Source organism: Aotus nancymaae, unplaced genomic scaffold, assembly GCF_030222135.1.
Source record: "Aotus nancymaae isolate 86718 unplaced genomic scaffold, 86718_ANA_hifiasm-v0.15.2.pri h1tg000006l, whole genome shotgun sequence".
NCBI classification, from domain to species: domain Eukaryota; kingdom Metazoa; phylum Chordata; class Mammalia; order Primates; family Aotidae; genus Aotus; species Aotus nancymaae.
Window position 1 is genome coordinate 7,053,535 of NW_026988417.1, and position 27,843 is coordinate 7,081,377.

General features: G+C 56.8%; 1 protein-coding gene across 2 annotated transcripts in view; it reads right to left on the reverse strand.

Annotated features, from left to right (window-relative positions):
- Window positions 1-26,736, reverse strand: part of WFS1 (wolframin ER transmembrane glycoprotein) — a 35,714-nt gene extending 8,978 nt beyond the window's left edge. The window contains exons 1-6 of one of the 2 annotated variants that reach the window (XM_064365614.1): window positions 26,688-26,736; window positions 9,254-9,336; window positions 7,335-7,479; window positions 5,032-5,202; window positions 4,305-4,385; window positions 45-193 (exon numbers count right to left, since the gene is read on the reverse strand). In XM_064365614.1, coding sequence (XP_064221684.1) covers window positions 45-193; window positions 4,305-4,385; window positions 5,032-5,202; window positions 7,335-7,479; window positions 9,254-9,319 — 612 coding nt within the window. In that variant the 5' untranslated portion in view covers window positions 9,320-9,336; window positions 26,688-26,736. Of the gene's footprint in view, window positions 1-44; window positions 194-4,304; window positions 4,386-5,031; window positions 5,203-7,334; window positions 7,480-9,253; window positions 9,337-19,569; window positions 19,827-26,687 lie in introns of those variants that run through there. The other variant, XM_064365609.1, reaches the window with a different exon arrangement.
- Between the last annotated feature and the right edge of the window lie 1,107 nt (window positions 26,737-27,843).

The following is a 27,843-nucleotide window of genomic DNA, read 5'->3' on the forward strand; positions in this document are numbered from 1 at the left end:
CCTGGGAGGCAGGCTCCAGCCTGGCTGGGGTCTCAGTCGCTCACCTTCAGGCGCAGTGGCAGGTCCTCAGGGCTCTTCCCTGCCAGCTCGTCATCATCTTCGTCGTCCTGCAGGAACAGGCTACTGGGGATGATGCCCTTGGCGTACTTCTTAGTGATCTCCACAAAGTCATCCAGTGCAATGTAGTTCTTGGCTGAAGCATGAGAGAAAACAGCATGGGGGCCCCACACTGCAGCCCCACTGTCACCCTCACACAGAGGATGAGCCGGGGACAGCGGAGTGGGGCCAAGCTAAGAAAGGAGCTGAGCGGGTTCAGGTGGAGGAAATCCTTCCCAGCGTGGCCTGAGGGGTGAGGACCAGGCTGGGTGAGGAGGAAGGGGCAGGTCTGCTGAGTGCCAGCCTCCACTCCCAGCCCCTGGGTGTGCTGTCCCCTCCCCAAGTGTCCCTTTCTGCTTAGCTCCTCATGCCTAGGGCCACTCACCCACAGCTTTCAGCCCAGCTCACCTGCTAAGCCTTACAACCTGCATCTCCAGTGCATGCCCTCACCCTCCTCTGCCTCCAGCTAGCGTGGGGCTTCTCACAGCATAGGTGACAAGCCGCTCTGTGGGCCAGCGCCCTGCCAACTGCTCCATCCAACATGATCTGCACAGGGACTACTCTGCGCCCACCAACCCCTCCATTCAACATGATCCACTGGCGCCTGCCGTGCACCTGCTAACCCCTCCATCCAACATGATCTGCCACACACCTACTATGCGCCCGCTAACCCTTCCATCCAACATGATCTGCCACACACCTACTATGCGCCCACTAACCCTCCATCCAACATGATCTGCCACACACCTACTATGTGCCCGCTAACACCTCCATCCAACATGATCTGCCACACGCCTACTATGCGCCCGCTAACCCCTCCATCCAACGTGATCTGCCACACGCCTACTATGAGCCCGCTAACCCTCCATCCAACGTGATCTGCCACACGCCTACTATGCGCCCGCTAACCCTCCATCCAACGTGATCTGCCACACGCCTACTATGCGCCCGCTAACCCTCCATCCAACATGATCTGCCACACGCCTACTATGCGCCCGCTAACCCTCCATCCAACACGATCTGCCACAAGCCTACTATGCGCCCGCTAACCCTCCATCCAACATGATCTGCCACACGCCTACTATGCACCCGCTAACCCCTCCATCCAACATGATCTGCCACACGCCTACTATGCGCCCGCTAACCCCTCCATCCAACATGATCTGCCACACGCCTACTATGCGCCCGCTAACCCTCCATCCAACATGATCTGCCACACGCCTACTATGTGCCCGCTAACCCTCCATCCAACACGATCTGCCACAAGCCTACTATGAGCCCGCTAACCCTCCATCCAACATGATCTGCCACACGCCTACTATGCGCCCGCTAACCCTCCATCCAACACGATCTGCCACACGCCTACTATGCGCCCGCTAACCCTCCATCCAACACGATCTGCCACACGCCTACTCTGAGCCCGCTAACACCTCCATCCAACACGATCTGCCACACGCCTACTATGCGCCCGCTAACCCTCCATCCAACACGATCTGCCACACGCCTACTATGCGCCCGCTAACCCTCCATCCAACACGATCTGCCACACGCCTACTATGCGCCCGCTAACGCTCCATCCAACACGATCTGCCACACGCCTACTCTGAGCCCGCTAACACCTCCATCCAACACGATCTGCCACACGCCTACTATGCGCCCGCTAACCCCTCCATCCAACATGATCTGCCACACGCCTACTATGCGCCCGCTAACCCTCCATGCAACATGACCTACCACACGCCTACTATGCGCCCGCTAACCCTCCATCCAACATGATCCGCCACAGGCTTACTATGTGCCCGCTAACCCTCCATCCAACATCTGTCTGCCATGGGCCTAGTACATGTTTGCTAACTCGTCTATTCAACATGCATCCTGCTATGGGCCGACTTACCCCTCCATTCAACATGTTCCACCAAGAGCCTGCTACATGCCCAGTGACCCCCTCCATCCAACACGACCCACCGAGAGCCTACTACTTGCCCCCTGACCCCCTCCATCCAATACGATCCGCAAGAAGGAAACGAGGCCCCTGAAGGACCCCAGCTGCTGTGGGTGAGATGGTGTCCAGGAGGGCCTCCATGGGAAGGACGGGAAAGAAAGGACCATGCTGCGGCAGGGCAGAGGGAGACCAGCCAGGGTGCTGCAGAAACCCTAGGGAGGAGACAGGCTGCATCCAAGATGGCAGCCATGATGGTGGGCGCTGATAGATCTCCTAAAGGATCGGCTGTGTGTGCAAGAGGAGAGGAGACGGGCAGCACCCAGGATACAGTGGCAGCAAAGAGAGATGAGGCAGCCTCGGCAGGGGAGCCTGCACAGGTGGCAGGTGGCACAGGCCTCAGCAGCTCACTGTGGATACATGTGAGCTGAGCACGGGACAGCCAGATACAGGAGACGTGAAAAGAGCATGGGCTGGATGCAGCCTGGGCGGGCTGGGTGCTTGTGGTCAAGGACAGCATCTGACACAAGGTAGTGGTCACTAGTGCCACCCATACATCTCCCTACCAGGGCACGGAAGGCCCTTGTCCTCACAGGGACGAACACCTGGGGCAACGCCAATTTCCAGAGGGTTGAGAGACAGGACATCAGTCTAGGGACCCCAAGGAGTAGCCTGTGTGGCAGCAAGGTGACCGGGCCCAGTGGGGAAAGGGCTCTAAGGAGAAGAGCAGTCACTTCTGCCCATGCTGCTGACGGATCAGGTCAGACAGGGACAAGAAGTGACCCAGCAAGGGTGTCACTGATGGCCTGGATGAGCCACTTCAGTGGAATAACGTGGGAAAGGCCTGAGAACACAGGAGGGGGATGACAAACACCCGTTTCTGGAAGTTCTGTTGGAAAAGCAGGCAGAGGAACAGGTGATGCCTGATGGGAACGTTCTGACGAGGGGGACACAATTTAGCTGCTGGAGCACTGTCCCTGAGGGCCTGGGGAAGGGGACCACAGGCTGGCGGCGCTGACTCCTAACCCGCCCCCATAACAGTGATCGGGCCTAGCGGCAGGGGTGCCTGGCTCATCACAAATGCCCACGGGATGGGAAGTGAGGCTGGGGTCTACACTGGTCTGCAATGCCACCCAGGATGGAGACCCAGGCTGGGCTGCTCCTGCCCAGAGGCACCTCACTTCAGGATAGAAGGCACCATGCTACCTCGGTGGCAAGACACTGTCACAGCCTCTCTGTTCCTTGGGTTTCCAAGAGTCACAGATTTTTTCTCATTTCCATGTGAGGTGTTTCTTTGTCTCCCCCAAATGGAGCAGGAAAACAGAAGCCCAAGCACCCATGTCCGCCCACACAGAGGCGAGGGCTCCCACCACACCCTCTGGACCACGTCCGCCCACAGAGGCGAGGGCTCCCACCACACCCTCTGGACCACGTCCGCCCACGCAGAGGCGAGGGCTCCCACCACACCTTCTGGACCATTTCCTCACTGGCCCGGTCGGAAGGTGGGATCTGTGCTCACACCTGTACTCTGACCCCCGTACCACAGAGGCTCCTAGGACAGGCAAGGTCCCTCAGTCCCCTCGTCTGACCATCTTGCTGTTCAGAAGAAGAAACTGAGATCCAAAGAGGAAAATGAGAACTGCCCATGTCACAAGAAGAATATGTGGCAGACCTGTGTCTGGGCCCAGCCCCCCGTTGAAACTGAGCCCCTGAGCCCCTCGCCTGTCTATCTTCTCCAGGACAGAGCTCCCAATGCCTCAGATTGCAGAGTCTACCCAACGTGGACGGAAGACAGTGAGGCTGGGCAGCTGCACAAACATCCCAAAGGCACCTCCAGCTTAGTGTGCCCCAGAGGCTCTATCCCCCCATGCAGGATCTGCCTGCACCCATCCCTGCCTACCTATAAAGGGCCCATGCTGGGGTGGAGCCCCTCCCGCACCCTGCTGGGTCTCCTGGGCCTTTGCTCATGCTGTTCCCTCTGCCCAGAGCCTCCTCCCCTAACTCGCGACTCCCCTTCCAGTCCCCACCTCCAGTATTTCTCTGTCCAGGAGGGACTGGCATGTCGTGGTTTCTGTCCCGTGTCTGCCTTCCCTCCAGCGCATGCGTTCCAGTTAGGCAGGGTCCACTCCTAGCACCCAGAACACTGACCCCCAAATGGACTGCCTGAGATCCTGGCAGGGCCAGGATGGGGGGTCCCATAGGAAGGAGAGGCCACCCTGCAGGCGCAGGCCGGGAGGCACGGGTGAGGTGGGGCAGGGGCTGCACTCACACTCACTGCTGACCAGGCGCTCCAGCATCCGCCTCTGCTTCTGCAGGGACTTTGGCACGGGGCCTGGCTGTGCTCCTCCATCTGTGGCAGACAGGGTGGACTGACAGTCAGGCAGGTTGACTATCTCCTTGTGCCCTCAAGCCCACCAGAAACCAGCGTACCGTTCCTAGGGCACGCCCATTCCAGGGGCACCCTATGTTCAACCCCAGGGCTCTCAGGGCAGGCAGCACAGGGGCCGCCACACCTCTACACCTCCAGCCGCTGGGGGACTCAGCACCCTGTAGCGTGCTCCCACTTGGCGACGAAGTCCCTCCCATTGGTGGACACGGTCACAGAGCACTGGGCAGAATAGCCTCTGGTTTGTTCAATGAGTGAGCACTTGAGCCAGGGCAGATGCTGTCAAAATGCTACCCACACACCTCCCCACCAGGACACAGTCTCTACAGGAAGGCTCTGGTCCCCTTGTCCCTACAAGGAAGGCCCCTGTCCTCATAGGGAAGGTCCTGGCCCCTGTGGGGAGGTCACGGCCACTGAGGGAAGGTCCCAGCCCCTGTGGGAAGGTCCCGGACCCTGTGAGAAGCTCATGGCCCCTGTGGGAAGGTCCTGGCCCCTGAGGGAAGGTCCCAGCCCCTGTGGGAAGGTCTCGGTCCCTGTGGGAAGGTCGCGGTCCCTGTGGGAAGGTCGTGGCCCCCGTGGGAAGGCTGGCGCCTGGGGCGAGTCCATGTACCTTGCTCATTGACTTGGCCAACGTTCTCCAGCAGCTCCGCCACGGCCACCTGCTTCTTCTTCTTGGGGTTGAGCTTCCAGTACATGACCAGGGCTGCCTTGCGCACGGCCCTCTCCAGGTCAGTCTCGGAGGAGAGCTGCCTCACCTCCCGCTCATTCTCGGATGTGATGCCTGAGGGACAGGATGTGGTCAAGGCCTCGTGTGCCCCACCCAGAACTGTCAGTGCCACTTTGACCAGCCAGCTCTGCCTGGCAAGCTTTTGAGGAAGACTCATGCAAGGTGTCAGAACTTGGTTACCAGGGAAGGATGGACACTTGACCCGGGAGGACATCACAGCAAGCCCCTGCCCATGTCCACTCTCCAGCTGGGAGGCCAGGCTGGTCTCACAGCAGATGCCTCCGAGTGCCCCCTACGTGCTAGCGGGAGGGAAGCAGCCTCTTCCTGTTCCTCTGGCTCCCACTTCACCCTCACAAGACTCTTCCAGCAGGCACCGCTATCCACCTCTCAGAGGTACAGACACCGAGGCACAGGGCCACATTCTGGCTCACCCAAGGCCACACAGGCAGAAAGAGGCAGAGCTCTCTTGAACCCGGGTCGGTCTCACTGCAGAGTCGCCAGTCTTGGTGCACTTGCAGGGCCACCCCTGTGTCCACAGAGCTTCCCTCTGTGTCTCACACACAGCCCAGCCCTTCTAAGGAAAACTCAGACAGTGGGGAGAGGGGGAGCAGGTTTTACCACTGGTCAGCGGCTGCCTTCCTCCCTTTACCCCCAACAGCCTGGGACACCAGCACAATGCAGCAGACGCCAAGAGGACTCACATGGAGGTCTGGATGTTTTTCTCCTTCTGAACATTACCCAAATTTTCTTTTCAAAACAGAGCATGTATTTCTTTTCAAACCAGAAAGCACAATTGTACACCAGAAGGTGTGTGCAGCTGGGAGGAACACGTGGGGCTGACCGGCCTCCTCCCCTGCACGCTCTGCCCCAGCAGCCTTTAGAGTACCCTGGCTCCCGACAATGAGCCGTGGGGCTGCCCAAGCCTGCTCCGCCATTCTACCTGCTCTGGAATTAGCAGGCCGGGTTGGTGAGAAATTCTGGTTAAGAATACCACTGTTATGTTTTTTCAAAATCATCAGTTTAATTTTCAAAGAAAAACTCTGTATAATAAATGCAACTCTTAAAATATCATGACACGGGCCAGGTGTGGTGGCTCACGCCTGTAATCCCAACACCTTGAGAGGCCAAGGTGGGCGGATCACCTGAGGTCAGGAGTTCGTGACCAGCCTGGCCAACATGGTAAAACCCAATCTCTACTAAAAATACAAAAATTAGCCAGCCATGGTGGTCAAGCCTGCAGTCCCAGCTATTCGGGAGGCCAAGGCAGGAGAATTGCTTGAACTTGGGAGATGGAGGTTGCGGCGAGCTGAGATCGCACCACTGCACTCCAGCCTGGGCGACAGAGTAAGACTCCATCTCAAAAAAAAAATTATAACACGAAACCAGAAGGAAATACACCAAAATACAGGGAGCTGTTTCTGGGCTTCAAGGTTGTAAGTAATTTGTATCTTTATGTTTTCTATATATTCCAAGTTTTCTATGATAAGCATAACATACTTTTACAATCTGAAAAAACATATTAGAAAAAACAGCTTTGTGACACCCACTTTCATCTTTCCCTGAGGCATGAAAGCTTCAGGAAACACACTGCCCCACGGCACCTCAGTCAGACATTTCCCTTGGGCAGACAATGTCCTAACTGAACACCTGTGGCCTGAGCTGCATCCCCTTCCTCCCCTGCCCCTCTGTTTGAAAGAAAGGCACCCATCTTTGAAGAGTCAGCCTGCCTCCTTCCAAAGTGAGTGCACCTGCCCAGGTCTGTGTGGACCTACAGCCCCTCAGCTGGTCTGCGCAGACTGGATGGACATCAGCTCAGGGGCATGGGCCGCTTTGACTGCAGGCCACATCACAGTCTCCAGCTTTGCCTCAGGGAAGCTGCCCCTCAGATGAACCCAGGATCGATGTCTCAGTTTGGATCAGAACCCGGCAGGGAAGCAGGATTTATAGTTACCACTTGGAGACACCAACACAAGCCAAAGAGAAAGAAAATGGCTCGGTCTGTGAAATATCCCACATTAGGTCCAGAAAGTGTCTAAAATGACAAGGCCACCAGCAAAACAGAAACTGTAGTTTCCCAACAGCATCGCCAGCATTAGGTTTGGTAATATTTTAGCTGTTCAGTTAGCAAGCAGCATTACAAGCGGCTCGACCCTGCAGAGGCTGTTCTAAGCCTCACACAGACCTACCTCTTCTGTCCGCCAAGCACCGGCGAAGCAGCTTCACAGCCTCCCGCCGGCCCTGCTTTGCGGCGAGGATCAGCCAGTCCACAGCAGTGCAGTTGTTGAGTTCTTCATCTGTGTCGCTGGCTAACTGCAGGTAGTGCTTCCCCACCTGCAAGCCAGACACGGGTCAACCTCCAGCTTCTCAGACCCTCTCCCGCCCACGCTCCCAGCCAGCCCACCTCCTTTCACTCACTTCCCTTTGTCACCCAGGCCCAGGGTGGAAATGGGGTCACACTGGGCATCTCCACTAGGCAGGGCCCTACTGAGCCTCTGGCCACTCAATCCCCCACAAAACATGGTGAGACAGGTATGGCCACCCCATCCACACAGTGAGGGAGCTACGGACTCCGACTGGCACCGGTTCTCTTCCTTGAGTTGCTCTTGCCTGCTAAGGCTCACCATCAGTGGATGGAAATCAGAACCATGACTGGGTCCTTTACACCTCTCAAAACAGTCAGGAGAGAGCCAGGGCTGGAGAGAGGCCAGCTAATCAGGGGTTGGCACTGGCCCACCGCCTGTTTTTGCAAATGAAGTTTTATTGCAGTGCAACCATGGCCACTCATTCACGCGTTGTCTGTGCTGCTTTTACGTGCACCACGGCACAGCTGAGCAACACGACAGAGATTGCGCGGAGTCCAAAATATTCACTATCTGGCCCTTTGCAAAAAAATCCCTGCTGAAATGGTCCAAACTTCTCATTCTACAGATGGAAAAAGAGAGGCCCAGGGCATAGACAGCCCACAAAAGGGCTCACTATGCTTCCCAAGCCTCCAAATGCCTGGGCAAGAGGATGTGGGAGGAACTGTAAAGTACAATATGGTTGTGAGGTCAGGAAAGAAATTTTTTTTTTTGAGATGGAGTCTTGCTCTGTTGCCCAGGCTAGAGTGCAGTGGTGTGATCTCAGCTCACTGCAACTTCTGCCTCCTGGGTTCAAGTGATTCTCCTGTCTCAGCCTTCCGAGCAGCTGGGATTACAGGCATGTGCCACCACATCTGGCTAATATTTGTATTTTTAGTAGAGATAGTTTCACCATGTTGGCCAGACTGGTCTTGAATTCCTGACCTCAGGTGATCCGTCCATCTTGTCTCCCAAAGTGCTGGGATTACAAGTGTGAGACACTGTGCCTGGCCAGAAATTAATTTATGGTTTTGCATGGAAGCTTTTCTCCTCTTTAGGGAGAAGAAGGGGCAGGAAACTGCTCAGAATAACTGTGGTCACTTGCTTGAGCCCTGTGCAAAGGGACAAAGAGTGAGGTGGTGAGAACTTGTCTCCTCAGAGGACACAGGACCCCTGGCTGCCTCCTGTCTCAGCATTCTGCTGGCTTCTCCCCTTACCATAACTCAAAATCACTGTATTTCTGTCTTTCTACTTGGGTTTTTTTGGAGTGCTTCTTCCACTAAGCTGTCACCCATGAAGAGAGGGCCATGTTATGTCCCCAGCACTGGCACAAAGCCCAGCCCTTGGCTGATGCCTGAGTGAATGGTCACTGCTCTGAGGGCCCTGTGCATGCAGCTAACAGCCAGGTGAAAGGCCAGTCAGGGAGACAAGAATGTGCAGCATACACAGTGTATGTGCAGGGGTGGCTCTGAGCAGGCAGCTGCAGGAAGCGAGGAGGTCATCCTGGAGGAGGCGGTGCCCAAGATGAGGTGTGAGCTGGACAAGGGAGATGACTGCTGCTCCCCAGAGGGGTGCCAGGAGGAAAACTGGCACAGTGAACATGGAAATCCCACCAACACGGAGCCCAGGCAGGTTGGGGTGCACCATGCTGGCTCCTGACCCCGATCTCAGACACCAAAGCTTCTCTGTGGGCTGTGGAGCTCATGGCCAGGCCCGCTGTGCTGGGGGCTGGGTCCTGAGTTCCCTGACAGCACTGCAGTCCTCACCTCAGTCTGTGCCTTGGGGTCCCCTGCCTTGGCCTTCTCTAGGACTTCTTCAAAGGGGATTTCCATGTCTCCCTTTGTGGGCCCTTTAACACAGAAGAAACAAACACACATGTCACAAAGCCAGACTTTGTCACTTGTCAGAAGGACGGCGGGAGTGGCAGAGGGTCTTCAGAAGGTCTGCTGCTACTTCACTTTCAAATCCAGGCCAGGAGTACGGACAGACACAGGCCCAGAGAGAGAAGATGCCCAGAAAGCAGCAGTTTGCCTTCCAATCACACACAGCTCCAGGGCAAGGTGAGCAAACTCTACACGGGTAGGGTGCTTTTCAACGGCAACTCAAAGCTCTTGGGTGGGAGGCATGGGAAGGAGGGGAGCACAGGCCCAAGTCCCACCCTCATGCCCCTTGGCTTAGGGCTTGAGCTGGGGCCCTAGAAAGACCCAAGGACTCACGTTTGAAAGCCCATGACCTAAATAATACAAAAAACCTGTATCCAAAGCCCAGCACCCTAGCAAATCAAGTTCATGTTGTCCTTGACGGTACCAACGATAAACACATTTTTGGAGATTACAATCAGTGTATATACATCTTGATATTACCTTTTCCAACTTAAGAGTGAATGTCTTAGTCTGTTTGAACTGTTATAACAAAAATATTAATACTATAGACCAACCTGGCGGCTTACAAACAACAGAAATGGGTTTCTTTACATTCTGGAGACTGGGGAGTCCAAGATCACAGTGCTGCAGACGCAGTGTCTGCTGAGGGCCTGTTTTTTGGTTCAGGTCTTCTGGCTGCCTCCTCGCAGGGTGGAAGGAGCGAGGGAGCTCTCTTAGGCTTCTTTTATAGGGGCACTAATTCCACTGTAAAGGCATCACTTCATGACTCATCACCTCCAAAGGTCCCACCTCCTAACACCATCAGACTGGGCAAGAGGATTTCAGCACAGGAATATGGGAGACACAAACTTTCCGTCCACAGCAGAGGACTGCTCTCAGGTTTCCCATGATGCGCTGCAGTCAGCTCACCATTTGGTGGCTCCTAGATCCGCCAAGGAGACGCACACTCAGGTTGCTGGGCCTCTCCTCTCCTCTCTTCAGGTCTGTAGGTTGCTCCCAATAACCTCGTTTTATAAAATGGTGCCGTGAACCACTTCTTTTCTGAGAAGTGATTTTCCTAGCACAGGTTCTGCAGTTGAATTATTAGACCAAGGGTCCAAACATCAGCTAGAGTTCATGCTGTATTTTACTTCCTAACAAGTTATCTGAATTGACAAAAGCATCATGCAGTTTCACCCATTTCACCCAAGCCTGGCTGACAACGTGAAAGCCTGCCTGGTTCCCAGTGACACTACATTGAGGACCAGCCTTTCTGGTCCAATTCACCCAGGGCTTTCCCAGAACCAGCCCGTGCCAGGCTCTGAGCCAGCTCTGCAGCACCAAAGGCTGCCTGGTCACTGCCTTCAGAGGACCCAGGTGTACAGGAGACATGACTCCAGTGGGAGACAGCATGGGACGTGACCAGGTGCAAAGGCAGAAAGAATGGGTCGCACCCAGTTTGGAAAGGGCAGAGGGAAGCTGGGATGACTCCAAGTTGCAGGCGGCAGGTGAGGCCCTCACAGGATGAGGCATGTGTTTGGAGAAGGGAGGAATTAGACGGATTCCTCAAAAGCTCTCGTGGTCAGGCACATGCACTCCAGCTCTCTGGATGGGCAACTCGCCAATACAAAGGCCCCTCTCTCTGGAGGTTCCTCTCCCTGGATGTCCTCCTCCCTCGACACCCCTGTCCCTGGACAACCCTGTCCCTGAACGCCACCATCCCTGGAGGCCCCTCTCTCCAAATGCCTCCTCCCTGAACACCCCTCTCCCTGGATGCCCCTCACCCTGGAGGCCCCGCTCCCTGGATGAACCCCTCCCTAAACGCCCCTCTCCCCAAATGCCCTTTTCTATGAATGCACCTCTCCCTGGAGGACCCCTCCCTGGAGGCACCCCTCCTTGGAAGTCCCTCTTCCCTGAACATCCCTCTCCCTGATGCCTCTCTCCCTGGCACATCTCCCTGGACGCAACTCTCCCTGAATGTCCCTCTCCCTGGACGCACTTCTCCCTGGAAGTAACTCTCCCTGAACACACCTCTCCCCGGACGTAACTCTCCCCGGACGTAACTCTCCCAGGACCCAACTCTCCCCGGACGTACCTCTCCCCGGACGTACCTCTCCCCGGACGTAACTCTCCCCAGACGAAACTCTCCCTGGATGTAACTCTCCCCGGACGCAACTCTCCCCGGATGTAACTCTCCCCGGATGTAACTCTCCCTGGACGTAACTCTCCCTGGACACAACTCCTCCCCAGAGTTTCAGGCTCAGCTTCCTTGCCGAGGTCCCCCAAGGATGCTGCTCAGAGATGGCATCAGGCCCCACAGGGCAGCCCTTTTGGACACCCACCCTTCCCCAGAGGCCCCAGACCTTGGTGCTCCCTGAATCCCAAGGGCAGCTCTCCCTCCTTGCTGCTGTCACCCTGCCAGCCCCACAGCGTGCTTTCTGGCCATGGGCTCAGCAGCAGGCTGGCTATCCCTACAGAAGCTGTAGACATAAAGCCTGCAGGCACCAAGGCCATGGCTCACAGAGCAACGTGAGCAATCACAGTGACGCTGACCCACGTGTGGACCCATGCTCGACAGTAAGGTGCTGTGTAACCTGGTGCAGGTCACATCACTGCTCTGAGGCAGCTTCAATCTGATCATTAACATCAATCTGATAGGATGCTTTACGCTGAAAGGAGATGCTCTGTAGTAAGTGAGTGGTCCAGAGTTGGTGTCCACAAGAGGAGGCTTTCTTTTCCCTCCCCACTTCCCCAGCAGACTCTGGGGCTGTTGCTGTACTTCCCAGCGCAATGCCAGCACCTCTTGTGAATTCAAATCTCTTTTCTTGACTAAATTCACAAGTCATGTTATTCTTCCCTTTTTAAAAAAAAATGAGAACATGGAAGGTCCAAGCCTATATACGGTGGTCTAAAAAGATTCTTCTAGTCCATAATTAATTTTTCACAGAAGGTATTCGTAGCCTGACATTTCAGGACATCTCCCCAATACACAGAATTTTTTTTTTTTTTTTTTTTTTTTTTTTTATGAGATGCAGTTTTGCTCTTGTTGCCCAGGCTGGAGTGCAATGGATGGAGTGATCTTGGCTTACCATAATCTCTGCCTCTCAGGTTCAAGTGATTCTCCTGCCTCAGCCTCCTGAGTAGCTGGGATTACAGGCATGCACCACCATGCCAGGCTAATTGTTTGTATTTTTAGCAGAGACAGGGTTTCTCCATGTTGGCCAGGCTGGTCTCGAACTTCCGACCTCAGGTGATCTGCCCACCTCAGCCTCCTAAAGTGCTGGGATTACAGGCGTGAGCCACTGTGCCCAGTCATCTTTTAAATTATTTGTCATGCATGGGCCCTATGCATTTGAGAGATTCATGGATGCCACGTGGAATCAGTCAACAACCCTCATTTTCTCAGGCACTATCTAGCGCCCCTTCCAGAATGCACCTGCTCCTGGCACAGCCCACTGCCATTTCTTGCTGAAACCTGGGTAATCATCCATCATCTATCGCAGACTCCACCAGCCTTCATGGGTGCCATCTATGTCCATGGGTATCTCCCGTCTTGCCCCCAGCTTCCACTACAGCACTGGACAGTACACAGCGAGCAGATGTGAGGAGGAACAACAGAGGTCCCAGGAGGGAGCCACTGCAAACGGGGCCTGCAGCTGCCCTCTCTCCTTCCCAGATCCTAGCACAGCCCAGGACACAGCACCTGCCTGGCTGAGCAGCTGAACTGCCAAGTTCAACTCCCTGACTTGAGCAGATATTCTGCAGAATAGAAAAGGATGGAAAGAAGGTTTCTTCCCATACACAGAGCATCAAACCCACCCCAGGGGCAGTGGCTGGGGTGTCCCTTCCCAAACAGCTGGCTCCAAACGTGCACAAAATTCTCCCAGAGAGGGCTGGGAGCAGGGCAGCTGGCTTCCACTTTCACGTTACTCATGCATCTAGACATGCTTCTGTAGTGTTTAAAGCTTGTTGGATGTACGTCAAATGCTCTTAAAACCTGAGTGTGATCTTAGGCATGTAGTAAATAAATATGACGTAATCCTCCCCTCTCTAAGGGTGCTGCTGCCCTTGCCCTGCCTCCCTCAGTGCTGGTCCTGGACAAGCTTGACCTCCAGGATCTCTCTGCTCCTCTCATGACGCCCACCACAAGGGACTGTGCCAAAGGGAAAGGTGGAAAGAAAAGAGAGTGTGCTGTGTGCTGTCATCATCCCTGTGCCAGAGACAGAGCACACACAGGGTGGTGGCCTTGCACCACCGGGGCATCCCCCCACATGGGGCAGCTGGGGTCACTTTGCACCACAGGCATCCCATCAGCCTTACACTGACAATGGTTCTAGTGAATGAACAGAACAGGCTGAATGGTCCTCAGCCCTCTCTTCCCAGGGCTGGCTGAGTTCTGGGGCGGGAACAGGGCACAGTGGTCTGGAGGTCCCAGCAGGGAGGGCATCCTTCTAACAGGCCCTGAGCAGGGACTGCGGACTGGGCCCCCATTGCTGACCCAGTGTACCTTTCCTGAGCAATGACCACATGCCAGTCTGAGTGCCAGGAGCCGAGGGCACCAAACTGAGAGGCAGGACCCCTGAGCTCACTGCAGCTCACCCTGGGCCTGTCAAGAACGAGCACGTTCATCAGTGAGAGTTGGGTCTGTGCAGGTGACTGCAGACGGTGGGAGGCTTCCTGGAGGTGATGTCCGAGGCTTGGCGCACAAGCAGGACAGGCACCTTGCCACGTTCCCAGAAGACTGAGCCCCACCTGACCCTCAGCCCAGTCCTCACAGTGGTGTGGGGGGCACAGCAGGAGCACAGCAATCAGATGGGCCAGGTCAGGATCAATAACAGGTGTGACAGCTGCTTCCTAAATGATCAACAGCACACACCTGAGCAGCCAGCAGGCCCCTCAGCAGTGCTTCCTACTGTGCCTGTTCCCTGGGCAGTGGGGGCTCCACACACTCCCACATCTACATCAGAACCCCAGCTGCTCCTGGGACCCTTTTCACCCTCATCAAAGACTATGCTTGGACCCCGCTGGGAACCACCCCCAGGACCCTACCTCAGGCTGTGCCACCACCGTCCACCCGGCAGCCCAGCCAGAAACCAGGAGGCCACCCTGACTTTCTCCCCACGCCCCCATCCACCTGTCCCGCAGCCTTCTTGTGGCCCGGCTACTCCTCTCTCCCTGCTCCGCCTCCTCGCTGGCCTTTGATGTAAATGATCCCTCTAACAGCTGCACCCACTCACAACAGCCCCCCCTTCTTTCCCTGACCCTCAGGGTCCTGCTTGGCCTGGCTGACCTCTTGACACCACAGCCAATTCCTCATGGGTCTAGTGTCCCCCGTCTCTGCCTGGGAAGAACCCTCAGTCTAGTAGCTGGGGGACCTGCTTTCCCCACGCTCCGAAGTCCCTTCTTCCCTTCCTCGCCCAGTGGCTCTGGCTGGCAATGCAGCCTCGGTCAGCATTGGGGAGCGCTTCCTGGGTGGTGCTTCCTGTACCTCGTACCCAGGGTTCCTGCTCCTATCTGTATCTGTGTCCCTGTGGTTGCCAAAGCAATCCCCCTAACCCCAAAGGCTGGGAGGCCTGGCAGATTCAGCAGTCGTGCGGGCTGGCCGCTCACCATGGTACACTGGGGTCAGCAGATAAGGGCATCTCACTGCCGCGGAGTCTCAGTGAGCTGCGCCACCTCACAGTAGGGTGGGCCCTGGACAAGGCGGTGGCAGCACTGCTATAGAGACTTGTAGAGACAAGAGTGCCGCTGCTCAGAGGCGAGGTGGCGGATATGGCTCTGAGAGCTCCTGAATCTCACCTCCTTCCTCCTCCACCAACCCCGGGCCATGTCTTACTGGTAGACCTGTGAATGGCCAAGGCAGCAGGAGATTTCAGGGCCACACAGTGGGAAGGGGTGGGGCCTCAGCTGGTGTCTAGGAGGCCTCAGTGCCCACCAGAGCTGCATGCTTAGCACACTTAACACAGGCTAAGGACATGCTAGCCACAGAATGCCCAGCCTGAAGCTAAGGTCCAGGAAACAGTCTGCTTTCCTTCCTCCCACCCACATCAGGCCAGTCCCTCTGTGCATCTGAACCCGCCCTTTAGCCTCAGGGCCGCACAGAACAGGCCCAGAACAGACTCTCTGCCAGGGCGTGGCCTCGCACAGCACTGTCATGGTGGCTGAGTGGGGCCTGGCATCAACTCTACCCCTCTCTGTGCCTGCTGGGTCACCTAGGACCAGGTGTGAAAAGCCCAGCTCTTCTCTTGTTGAGCAGAACAGCAGGTCTCCCCAGAGCTGAAGACAACACTGAGGTGAGCACAGGACTCATCACAGCTACCTGTGAGGAAGCGGCCCCTCGCCCATCAGCTCTCGGGCAGTCACGGGTCACTGGGAAGAAAAGCTGGGGTCAGGCACGCCCAGCACTGGCGGAGCCGGCACAGGCAGGTGCTGGCCCTGGCCTGCTGGCATGATCTCGGCTGCTCAGCCTTGTCAAAAATCAGAACAGACAACACATCTCAGCACGTGGGCATCCCCACTCCATGCAGGACACAGGTGCCCCTCCCGGGGCTGCCATGAGGCGTCCCGCCCTGGCACGTGGACACCAAGAGCCTCACAACTCCCTGCGGTCTCCTTTCTAGCCTGAGTCACTGTTTTCTTTACCTGTCTGGGCCCAGGAGCACCTGAGTTTCCAAGCCCTGACCCATCGGCGGTGGTTCCCTAGGTGGAAGGTGACTTGCCAAGGCCACAGAGCCAGGACAGGATGGAAGTGTGGGGCTCCAGACCAGTGACATTTCTCAGGCAGCCCCTGCCCAACCTTGCTGAACGGAAGCTGAGAAGGAGGTCAGTTCCTCAGGGAGGCAGCCAGAGAAGGGCGACCCCATGGCTGCTCTGCTTCTGTTTCCCAAGGGTATAGGCCAAGGAGCAGCTCAGATGAGGCTCAGATGATGCCTCCTCCAGGCAGCCCTCCTGATGCCCTGAAGAGTGACCAGACTCTCCGGGGGCCCCCTGGGGGACTGTAATGCGGGTTGTCCCCAGTGCTGTACTCAGCCCCCAGAATGTAGTTCCTTGTTCACTTCTGTCTCCCATCTTGCCCAGAGCTCCTGGAGGGCAGGCCTGAACCTTCATTCCTGTCACCAGGGCCTGGCCAGGCACTGCTCTAGAGACAGGCCAACCTGCTTTGTGTACTTCTCTGACCCTGTGACACGGGGATCCCTGGGCACAGCTGACCTCAGGCCCATAGTGAGTCACACAGGCTCCAGTGTCTATTCAAATCTCCACTCCACCCTTCGCCACCCTCAGGACGCTGGGTTATCTACTTAAGCCCTCTATCCCTCAGTTTGCCCATCTGAAAAATGGGGCAGCAGCAGAGCCTGCCTCCCAGGGCTATTGGAGAAGCAAGTGGGCTAATGCCCTAAAAAGGTACCTGGCTCGGGGAGGCGTCAGTTAAATAGCCACCCTTGCTGTCACCTATTGGCATTGTAACTGAGGCTCACCCACCTCTATTAGGTGGATAGGGAAGCTAAATAAGACTCTCGCAGCAGCTGCTACTTGCAGGGACCCTGGGCCCTGCCCTCCCTGCAGCCCTTGGGCATGCAGGACCAGGCCTGCTGTGGTCACATCAATGACCAGGGACTGGGAGATGGGACACCCATTGCCCCCAGCTGCACAGCCCAGTGTTAGGGGCTGGGCTCCCAGGCTTGCTCTTCACCGCCCCCACATTGGAGGCAGAGGCCAAACAAACCACATCTGCTTCCTGACTCTTCTTATCTGAAACACACACACTCTTGGACTCTGTCCTTTGCAGGCTCTTCTCATTACCCAGATTGAAACCAAGCTTCCAAGCCCTGGTTTCTGTTCCCCCAAAGCCATGAGGCTGGGCCCAAATCCTGGGGTCAGGCCCTCGCCTGCCCAGAGGCCTCCAAAACAAAGCAGAGGAGCACAGTGATCTTTCCAGGAGATGCAAAGACAAACAGGGCCCAGGCAGTGGTGAGTTTCCGAGGGCATGTCCAGCATGAGCAGCATGAGGGAGCCTCAGCTCACTGTGACCGCAATAGGGAGGCCCTGTGGCACAGCCAGTGAGGTGACCAGGGCAAGAAGGAAACTTGGGCCACTCGAGAGCCTCATCTCTCACTCACTGGGTCACTTAGGCAAGTCACCAAGACTCAGTGCCTCAGTTTCCCCTCTCAGGACTGCCATGAGGAGTCCCGCCCTGGCACATGGGCAAGGCTGGTGTACACAGTAGGCAGTCACCGTGGGTCTGGGGCTTCTGCATAGGCGGGAAGGGCAGTGATGAGCTGGGGCTGAGCCCCCCAGACAGCGGCCTCTCTGGCAAAAGGGGAGGATGACCGAGGCCTCAATGAGCTGGAGAAGATGCCCAGGGACCGGACTCCCTGGCTCACACCTACCACCCTCACACCACCACCTGGGAACCAACAAGCCTGTCACCTCTGCCTGTGAACACCCAGGGCCCCAGTCAGCTCTGCCTGTGAACACCCAGGGCCCCGGTCAGCTCTGCCTGTGAACACCCAGGGCCCCGGTCAGCTCTGCCTGTGAACACCCAGGGCCCCAGTCAGCTCTGCCTGTGAACACCCAGGGCCCCGGTCAGCTCTGCCTGTGAACACCCAGGGCCCCGGTCAGCTCTGCCTGTGAACACCCAGGGCCCCGGTCAGCTCTGCCTGTGAACACCCAGGGCCCCCGTCAGCTCTGCCTGTGAACACCCAGGGCCCCGGTCAGCTCTGCCTGTGAACACCCAGGGCCCCGGTCAGCTCTGCCTGTGAACACCCAGGGCCCCGGTCAGCTCTGCCTGTGAACACCCAGGGCCCCGGTCAGCTCTGCCTGTGAACACCCAGGGCCCCGGTCAGCTCTGCCTGTGAACACCCAGGGTCCCGGTCAGCTCTGCTGTAAATAAACACCCAGGGTCTCGGTCAGCTCTGCCTATGAACATCCAGGGCCTCGGTCAGCTCTGCTGTAAACACCCGGGGCCTCGGTCAGCTCTGCCTGTAAACACCCGGGGCCTCGGTCAGCTCTGCTGTAAACACCCGGGGCCTCGGTCAGCTCTGCTGTGAACACCCGGGGCCTCGGTCAGCTCTGCTGTAAACACCCAGGGCCTCGGGGTCAGCTCTGCCTATGAACACCCAGGGCCCCAGCTCTGCCTATGAAGACCCAAGGCCTCGTTCAGCTCTGCCTGTGAACATCCAGGGCCTCGGTCAGCTCTGCTGTGAACACCCAGGGCCTCGGTCAGCTCTGCTGTAAACAAACACCCAGGGCCTCGGTCAGCTCTGCCTGTAAACACCCAGGGCCTCGGTCAGCTCTGCTATGAACACCCAGGGCCTCGGTCAGCTCTGCTGTGAACACCCAGGGCCTCGGTCAGCTCTGCTGTGAACACCCAGGGCCTCGGTCAGCTCTGCTGTGAACACCCAGGGCTCCAGCTCTGCCTGTGAACATCCAGGGCCTCAGTCAGCTCTGCTGTGAACACCCAGGGCCTCAGTCAACTCTGCCTGTGAACACCCAGGACCCCAGCTCTGCCTGTGAACATCCAGGGCCTCAGTCAGGTCTGCCTGTGAACACCCAGGGCCTTTGTCAGCTCTGCCTGTGAACACCCAGGACCTTGGTCAGCTCTGCAGTAAACAAACACCCAGGGCCCCAGTCAGCTCTGCCTGTGAACACCCAGGGCCTCAGTCAGCTTTGCTGTGAACACCCAGGGCTTCAGCTCTGCTGTGAATACACAGGGCCCCAGCATCCTGCCTCCAGATGGAGTGAAGGATGCCCCATCCTTCATAAGTCTCCCTCAGGGAGAGGAGAAACCCAGCACCAAAGGCTTTGCCGCATTTGGCCTCACTCCTGAGAATGTGGCCGTTGCCTCTGGCCTGCCACCCTAGTTGGCTACAGAGGGCCCGTGAATTTATTCCATGTTTAGACGCTGTTGCAAACGGAAGCTGAGAAGTGCTGCAGAGGCCTGGGAAGAGCAGGACTGCAGAGGAGCGGGGGTGCACACCAGCACCACCTTGAGTAGGTGCCGCACAGGTGACAGGTGCAAGGCTCCGAGGCTGCACAGGTGACAAGTGCAAGGCTCAGAGGAGGTGGGTGGCCCCAGAGGACACCTGTGCACAGCACGCGAGCTGCACGATGCTGAACTTCAGGACGCCTGGTAGGGGGACCCTCCAGGGGCAGCTGGACCCCGTTCCCACCCAGCTGTCCCTGAACAGCTCCAGCCTGGGCTTCCCAGCCTGTCCCCTTACCGGTGCCGTCTGCTCTTTCTCGGCTCCTCGTGCGCTGGGCCTGGGGCTCAGCAGGGGCCGCTGCATCTCTAACACCAGGGCTAGGGCTGGCCTGGGGTCCGGGGGCTCGGGGCCCTTCACTCCTCTCCTGCTCCAATGAGGCCGTGGCATTGAGTCGGGAGCGTGCCTGGGGCTGCGGTGCTGGCGGGGGCTGTGGGCAGGAGGGGCCCAGCGGAGCAGTGTTGGAGTCCATCCTGCCAGGAAGAAAAGCCAGGGTCAGGCACCCCCAGCATGGGCAGAGCCTGCTCCGGCACTTATGGTCTGCTGGAGAGAGAGAAAAGCAGATGGAGGCAGGCAGGAACTGCCAGACACTCCTCACAGGATCTCACTGACACTCAGTGCAGCCCCAACAGGCCAGCTCTGCTTCCAGGGAGGAAACCACGGGAGGACACTCACCCATGTGACTCTAGAGATGGCAGAGCACTGACCATCTCAGACCTGCACATGCCAAGGCCTGGAGTCCCTCCTCACCAGACATGAGCCACACAACCCTGGTCTTCCCTCATACAAGAAACAGGGATGATGATGGCAACACCCAGAGACCACCCATGTGGAGTCCGGCTGCAGGAGGCTGAAATGGGCCCCATGTGATGTGCCCACTAGTGTCTGTGAACACACCCTTATTTGGAAAAACAGGTCTTTGAAGATATATTTAAGTATCTTGAATGAGATGAGATCAGCCTGGAGTAGGTCAGCCCTGGCTCCAATAGCTGATGGCCTTACAGAAGGAGGAGGGTAACAGGGACGTGTGGAGATGGGTGACGGCAGCCACGGAGCGTGAGGACCACTGGCCACTGCCAACAGCTGGACAGAGGCAGAAACTGAGCCTCCCCACAGCCTCCCGGAGGGACCCACCCTGCCCACACCTTGCCTCCAGAACCATCAGAGAGTAAACCTCTATTGTTTTAAGCCACCACATTTCCAGTAGTTTCTCACGGAAGCCCTAGGAAACTAATTCGCTGGTACTGAGTAAAATTAAGTAAATATGCGAGGGGAGGAGAGCTGGGGAGGAGAGAGGAGGGCAGGGGAGAGAAGAGGGGGAGCCCATCTGGTAGAGCCAGGAGTCATACCCAGGCCTGCTGCTCCACAGCCCTACCCACAGCACCAAAGTCACAGGACTGATGCCCAGGAAATTAACACACAGTAAAAAGCAAACTAAGGCAAACAGTGTGGTCGGGGCATTAGAAGAGCCTAGAGTACACGGAGATCCTGTGACCCGTGTCACGCCGGCTTTATTTTATTCAACAGAGGCCTTCACGTGCTGCTTAGCAACATGGAAAAACACCACCATCCCTGTAATGAAGGACAACCACCAGCCACAGATACAGAGCTAAAAGCATTGCAGGATCCGGAGCCCCGGGACCCAGATGGGGCCCTGGATGAGCAGCGTGAGGGGTGGGATGCAAACCCCCGACGCTGCTGGACTTTGTACCTGCTGTGTGAGGCTGCAGAAACTTTTCCTCAGATTCCCAAATCACCCTCCCAAACTCAGGGCCACAGCCATCCTCCGAGGCACAGAGCAGGCAGAGGCTGGTAACCAGAGAATCTTGCTCCCAGCCCCAAGCTGCCACGGTCCTGTGCTCCTGGCTCTGAGCCTACCAGCTGTGTGGTCCTGAGCAAGCCACAGCCCTCTCTGCACCTCAGCCTCCTCATCTGAAAATGGGGATGGGGGCAACTGTGAGGACCCAGTGAGAACAGATGCCATGGGCAGCACGAGGGAGTCAGGTCCCGGCCACCTCTGAACACCCAGTGCTTGGCATGGAGCCGGGCCCCAGTAGGTGCCCAGAGGACACTTTTGGGGGTAGTCATCACTGGAAGACTCAGGAGTGGCCCCAGGCTTCATACACAACCATTTCTGCTCCATTCCCAGCTGCAAATGGGTCCTAAAGATAAGATCTGTGCTGCTCAAGAACTCTGCAGATTTTAATCCAGACATTCCTCCCTTGGAGCGAGTGAGCCCTTAGTTTAAAACATCCCCCAGGTGCAAACCATGGTGGTCAAGCTTGGGAGCCTGCTCCATCCTGTTTCCGAGTTCCAAGCTCCCGGGAACTAGCACCTTCCACAAAACCAGCCATTTAACTGCACGTGCAGACTTAAGTGCACCCTTAGTCAGCTGTAGCAGAGAAATACAGGATCGCACATAGAACTCACACGTTCTGGGCAAACAGAACCACGGTCGTGCAGGCCACCGGGCCACCCGAGATGGGGAAAAGTCAGGTCTTCAAACTACAAGTGGCCATGGTCTGCCTTAACTCCATGGCCTCCACTACCCCAAGGTCAGGTGTCGCATTCTCAGACAGAGAGGGGGGCACATTTACCGAGGGCTGACCTAGCCAGGGCATCTCTGCCATTAATACCAATGGCTCTGTTCTCGATATTGTCTTTTCTCGTAAGTTCCTCAAATGGCCCTGGAAGGCAGGTCCTATTGTCATCCCAGTGTTATAGATGGGGAATGTTTTATCCTTTAACCTCATCCTACTTCACAGACAGGAACCCAGATGCAGGGAGGGGAGAGACCTGCTCAAGGCCAAACAGCTCGAGGTACCAGAGCTGAAATTCAAATCCAGACCTGCCCAATTCTAAAGCTTCTGCAAGCTCATTTCTGAAAAAGACGACTTTGAAATCTGACAGGCACTGCACCCTCTCTCCCAGGGCCCATTCACTGCAACCACTGGCCGCCCTTCCACATCAGCACACAACTGCTGACCTCCACACTTCTGTTTCTGCAGGCCCTCTTTCCGGAATGCCTTCCTACTGCACCTCCCCCAGCCCAGACCCTAAGCCCCCTTCAAGTCAAGGGCTCCAGTGACACCTCCTTTGTGGGAGCTTCCAAGCTGTGTCCTGAGTCCTTGCCTTCCTCACCTGCTCAGGTAAACACACAGCACTCAGGTGATCACCTCTCCAGCAGCGCCCTCCCTCCTCTGCTAGAAGTTACAGCTAGAAACAACAGGGCATGGGGTGTTGGTTACCCTTACTAGTGGCCACTTGACCTCACTATGTATTTCCCCATCTGTAAAATGGGGATCGCACCTCCCACACAGGGGTGCTATGAGGATTATGTGTGTGATGGAAGAGAAAGCAAACTATTGGGCATTAAAAAGCCCTAAGCCATTACTTCAGGTGCTAAACAAAGGCATGTTGGGTTGGAAAACACATCATAAAAGGAATTTCAGGAAAACAGGTTCTAGCCGGCCTATGTACCATGAATGTCACACCGCTGTCAAAATAAAACGGTTTAAAGTAAAATCTCCGGTTAGTAAGAATGGATGAATACAGGACAATTAATTTTCAGGTTCCCTGAGGGTTGGTCGACTCTGGTTTGGATCAAAGGGCTTGTTATTTCAAAACAAGCAAAACAATTCCTGGTCATGGTTAGTCACAGGGACAACGAAGATCAGAACAAGATCTCCAGGTGGAAGGGCTTGCTGTCTGCTCCTTCCTTCTCCGAGTCTTCCTACAGGTGACGGGCCACTGTGAGCCCTAAGGGCAGGGGCTACATCTCATTCACTCAGAAGACCTGCTGCCTCGCCAGGCATATATTAAGCCTTTAATGTATGTGGGCAGAAGCCTGAGGCAGCCCGGCCTAGGGAAGGAGCACCACAGGCAATAATGCTGTGGGACCTTAGCAAGTCCATTTCCCAGGCCCCGGCATCCAGGCAGCCCCAGCTGCATCTGCTCTTCACCCCCAGATTCCTGCCTGCATGGTGGGGCAGTCAGCCCCAATTCCCTACTGGTGACCAGAGCAATGCTTAGAACCCGTCACTGTGTAAGATCCACAAAAGCAGAGTTGCTAGCATTCTTTCCCCATGAGCACTGAGGCGTATTTTTATCCAATCTAAACACAAACACTGGCACCAAGGAGTTCAGCTCAGAGGCCACCACCCTGGAGAGGGCTGCAGGGACCAAGCGTCCACTCAGACCGCAGCAGAATCACCACATGTGGCCTTCTGCCCTAAGAGCTCTGGCCCTTGCCCAGGCCACCCCCATTCTGTTCTCTCAGGGAACAACCCCATCTCCTAAGTCAGCGCCTCAGAAACAGACCCCGTGGCAAGCCAAGATGATGTTCTCACTCTGATCAGTGCCGCCACCTCCAGGATGCCAGCCCAGGGGATTCACTGGACATGCCCTCGGAGCTCACACACAATGTCCATCACATGGCACTTTCAGTACCGTCCAGAAAGGAGCTGGCTATAAAATCCACATTCCTCCATATGGTGTGACGCTGTGCAGCTGTTAAACGTGACCTCATACACGAAAGTTTAGAGACAAGGAAAGCGTCTGCAGAACACTGTTAAGGAAGGATTGAAAGCAGCATAAGATATTATCCTGAGTCAGTTTAGGATGAAAACAAAATTTATCTGCAGAAAAAAAATGGAAGAAAATGCCCTCTAAAAAGGATATTTGCTATCTCTGGGTAAAGATTATGTGTGGTTTCATTTTATTCTTCTTTTAAATATATTTCCCTAGTTTTCTATAATGAGTTTGTAATGTTTTTGAAATTAAAGCAAATGTTATTTTAAAACCCATCTGTGACCAAGCCCTAAGGGAGCAGGCCCAGTAGGTCCCAGTCCTGGGATATCTGCTCTGGCCTGGCCTGACCCAGCCCCCTGGCACAGGGCTGCTCCTCAAGACAAGGGCACAAAGCCCTTGGTGGATCCCAGGTACCTATTTTTGCTCAGAGTATTAAGGGCCAAACCAAGGAACATTCCAGCTCCATCCAATGTGGCACATTCACAGGAACACAGAGGGAGGTGAACTGGGGCTGCCCCCAGCAGCAATCGTGACAGCCACAGTGGCCAAGCCCCCACCACACACCTGGCACCTGCTCCAGGCCTGACCTGGATGGTCAGCAGGTGTGGACTGAGGGTAGATCCATCTTGTGCTAGGCACTGTGCTGGGCTCCCCTGCCCTAGAGAAGTCTCATCCAGGGCCAGCTTTGGAGCAGCTTTGTCTAGATGGGAAGGGTAACACCTAAACAGATACCCACAAAGATGGCACAGAAGAGGCCCTCACTCAACTGTGGGAAGAGGCAGGCCAGGAATCCTGCAGGAGGCCTTGACAGCCTTCTGAACAAGCAGGCAGGAGCCAGCCAAGGAGAGACGCCTGGGCATTCCAGCAAGGGGTGTGCCCAGGAGAGGAGACAGCAGAGGGACAGTGAGCCAGCCTTGCGGCCAGGAACATGCAGGTGGCTGGGAGGTGACTGCTGGGGAGAGGACACAGGAAGGATGAGTGAACAGCAAGGAGGGTCCCCGAAGGCCCAAAGGAATGCTGGCTCAAGAGGTGGACTTGACCTGATAGGCCAGAGGAAGTGGCAGCTGAAGAACCAGCAAGGCTGTGCGGAGCCAGGCCTGGATCGGGAACAGGGAGGAGGCTGGGGGCCGTCCAGGGAGAGGCGAGGGTCCTGAACCAGGGCAGGCATCCGAGGCAGGAGAGACGGGAGAGAACCAAGTGGGAGTGAGGAATGAGGGGCACCAGGGTGGCCTGGCTTGTGGCTGAGGCTGGCTGCAGTGGTGCCACTTCCTGAGGTAGGGTCATGGGAGGGGAGGGAAGCCATGTAGGCATGAAGCTCCTGACCTATTATGGTTCTTATCGCTAGCATCATGGACGGGTATTCGGGGTCTGTCTGGTAGTGCAGGCATCTCTGAGGGTTTAGACTGAGCTAGGGCCCCCTCTGTGACCAGCCCCAGAGGCCCGCCCAGCCCTGATCGGGGATGGGCAGGGGAGGCCTAAGTCAGAGACCCCCTCCATGCTCTTCCATCCTGGGAAAGAAGATGAGATGGGGTCTCCCAGCCAACTTTTCTTGGATCTGCAAAGGGAGGAGGACAAAGGAGCAGGCAGGGAAAAGAGGCTGGAATGTGGAGGAACCTCTGTCTAACTCCCTGGTTGGATACAAAGGAGCCCCCATTCAATCACAGACCCTTGGAGACAGAAGTAAACAGGTGGGCACGGTAGCAAAGGGGGCCTCTGGGTTTCCCGTGGGCTCCCTCCCCTGCTGCAGAGAACAGGCAGCCAGCACATGGGATACCCAGGGCACAGCTCCCTGAGTGATGGATGCTGGCAGAAGAGAAAGCCCTTTACAAACTGCAAAGCCCTGGGCCAAATGCCAGGGGTCATTGTCCAAGGTGAGGAAAGGCGGGGCTGCTTCTGGAGAGATGGGGCAGAAGCCTCACACCAGGATCTGCCTGATCAGCTCCGTGGTCCTGGGCTGGCACCAAACCCTGCTGAGCCTCAGCTTCCTGGGGTGCAAATCGGGACGATAACTTCACCTAAGGCTACTGAGGGTTAAATCTGGGTGGTGGGGGTTGCGCAAATGCTACTTTCTTGGAATTAGTAACATCAACTACTAAGTGGGTGAGAGACCAGGGCTCCATCACATCCAAAAGGGCTGGGCAGGATTCTCCAGAAAGTTTTCGTTGATCAAATAAGAAACTAATGGTCCAGAGGGCGGAGTTCATACCAGGTAGGGTCCAGGGGCTGCCACTGAACCCCCGAACCTTCTGAGGAGGAGCCCCAAGAGGGAGAGGAACGGCCACGGCGCTCCTAAGTGGGATATGGCGATTCAGCGTGACCCCGAAGCTGCCTCTCCGGCAGGCCGGGGTCCCCCGGGAAACTGAGCCCCCTTTCCCCTCGCAACACCTCCTGGGGGCCCAGGCGCGTTCCAGCTGCAGGGCGGGCACCGAGGGTGGCTGTAGGTCCCGGGCCCGCGGGGGAGGGGCATGACGGGGCAACTCGGGCGGGGAGCGGGGCGCGGAGAGGGGGCCTGCCCGCCGGGCCACTCTAATTCTCCGGCCTGCTGTCCCGGCCGCGGCGGGGCTCCGGGCGAGAGCGCGCGGGGGCCAGGGGCGCGCCCCCCGGGTCACCTGTCCGGGCCCGGGACAGGGGTAGCCTTGCCCGTCGCGGAGAGGGCGGGACTCCCGATCCTCCAACTTCGGGGACCTTGCCGGGACTTTGGGACCAGTCACCCATCAGCTCGGAAGGGGAAACTGAGGCCCGAGGCGTGCAGTGCCTCAGGGCTCTTGCCCGCCTCCTGCGCGCTGCCCATAGCCACCGCGCCAAGGCCCCGGCCCCGAAGTACTCACCGGCCGGTGAGTGGGCCGCACGCGGCGCCGCGACGCTCTCGGGCCTCTGGACCGGCTGTAAAGTAGTTCGCAGAGAGGCCGGGAGAGCAGCGGCCGCGGGGAGTAGGCAGCACTGACTGCTGAAGCGCCGGCTAGCGCGGCCTTTGGTGCTGGGGGGCGGGGCAGGGGCGGGGCAGGGGCGGGGCCTCCGGCCGCCCTCCACTCCAGACGCGGCACCCCGGATGCGGCGCCAGCTCGGGCCGCTGAGCGGCCGGTGCACCCACCAATCACTCCACACTTCCGCCAATCATGGTGCGCCTCGCCTCGCTGCATCCCGGCCCTCCCACTGCGTGGTTGGGCCCGAGGGGCCAGAGGGCGGGTCTGTCTCGCCTACAGCGAAAGTTTCCGAGTGGACTCGGGCCCAGCCCCGCCCCGCCCACAGGACGTCCCGTTGCTTAGCGAGGCCGCTCGCCTTCTCCTGTAACAGGTGGTTTGGCCCGGTGGAGACGACTCCGGCCACCTTTCATCCACCACTCCGGCGCCAGCGGCCCCAACTGCAGATTCATATTTGCTGTTGCAATATTAACACACGTTTTCAGCGCCTATTCCGGAGCTGCAAGAGAGTCCGAGGGCTCCCCCAATACAGAAGCAGAAATGGAAAAATGGGGCCTGTTTAAAACGTGTGTGTGAAGCCAAGTGCTGCTTTCAATGCACAGAATCAAATGCAATGTAGCAAGCTTTTCGCTCGGTGGCTGTGGGATTCCTTTAAAGTGTGTGTTAGCCCAGGGAGTGAGCAAGGCTCAGGCAGTTTGCAGACCCTCTCCTTTGAGTCCTGTCTGGAAGGTGTGGTTTGAAGATGGGGCGAGGGTCTGTCTATCCTTGAGAGGCCCTCGGGACTGTGAGACAATGCCTGCTCTGTCTCTGGTCCCCACAGCCAACCTGAGATACCTGTCCTAGTTATCACGGCAGAAACTGCGGCTTGGAGTGACTGCCAGAGACAGCACCAACATGTTGGAGGCAAATATTCCAGATGACTTTGGAGATGAGTGCTTTCCACTGAACACACTATTTCGAAGGACTTTTGTCAAAGCGGCATAGTTCACGTCATTCACCTCCCCTGATTCTCCAGCTGCCCCCACTGCCCACCTTGAATCCCTAGTCTTCACCTGTGACCCAG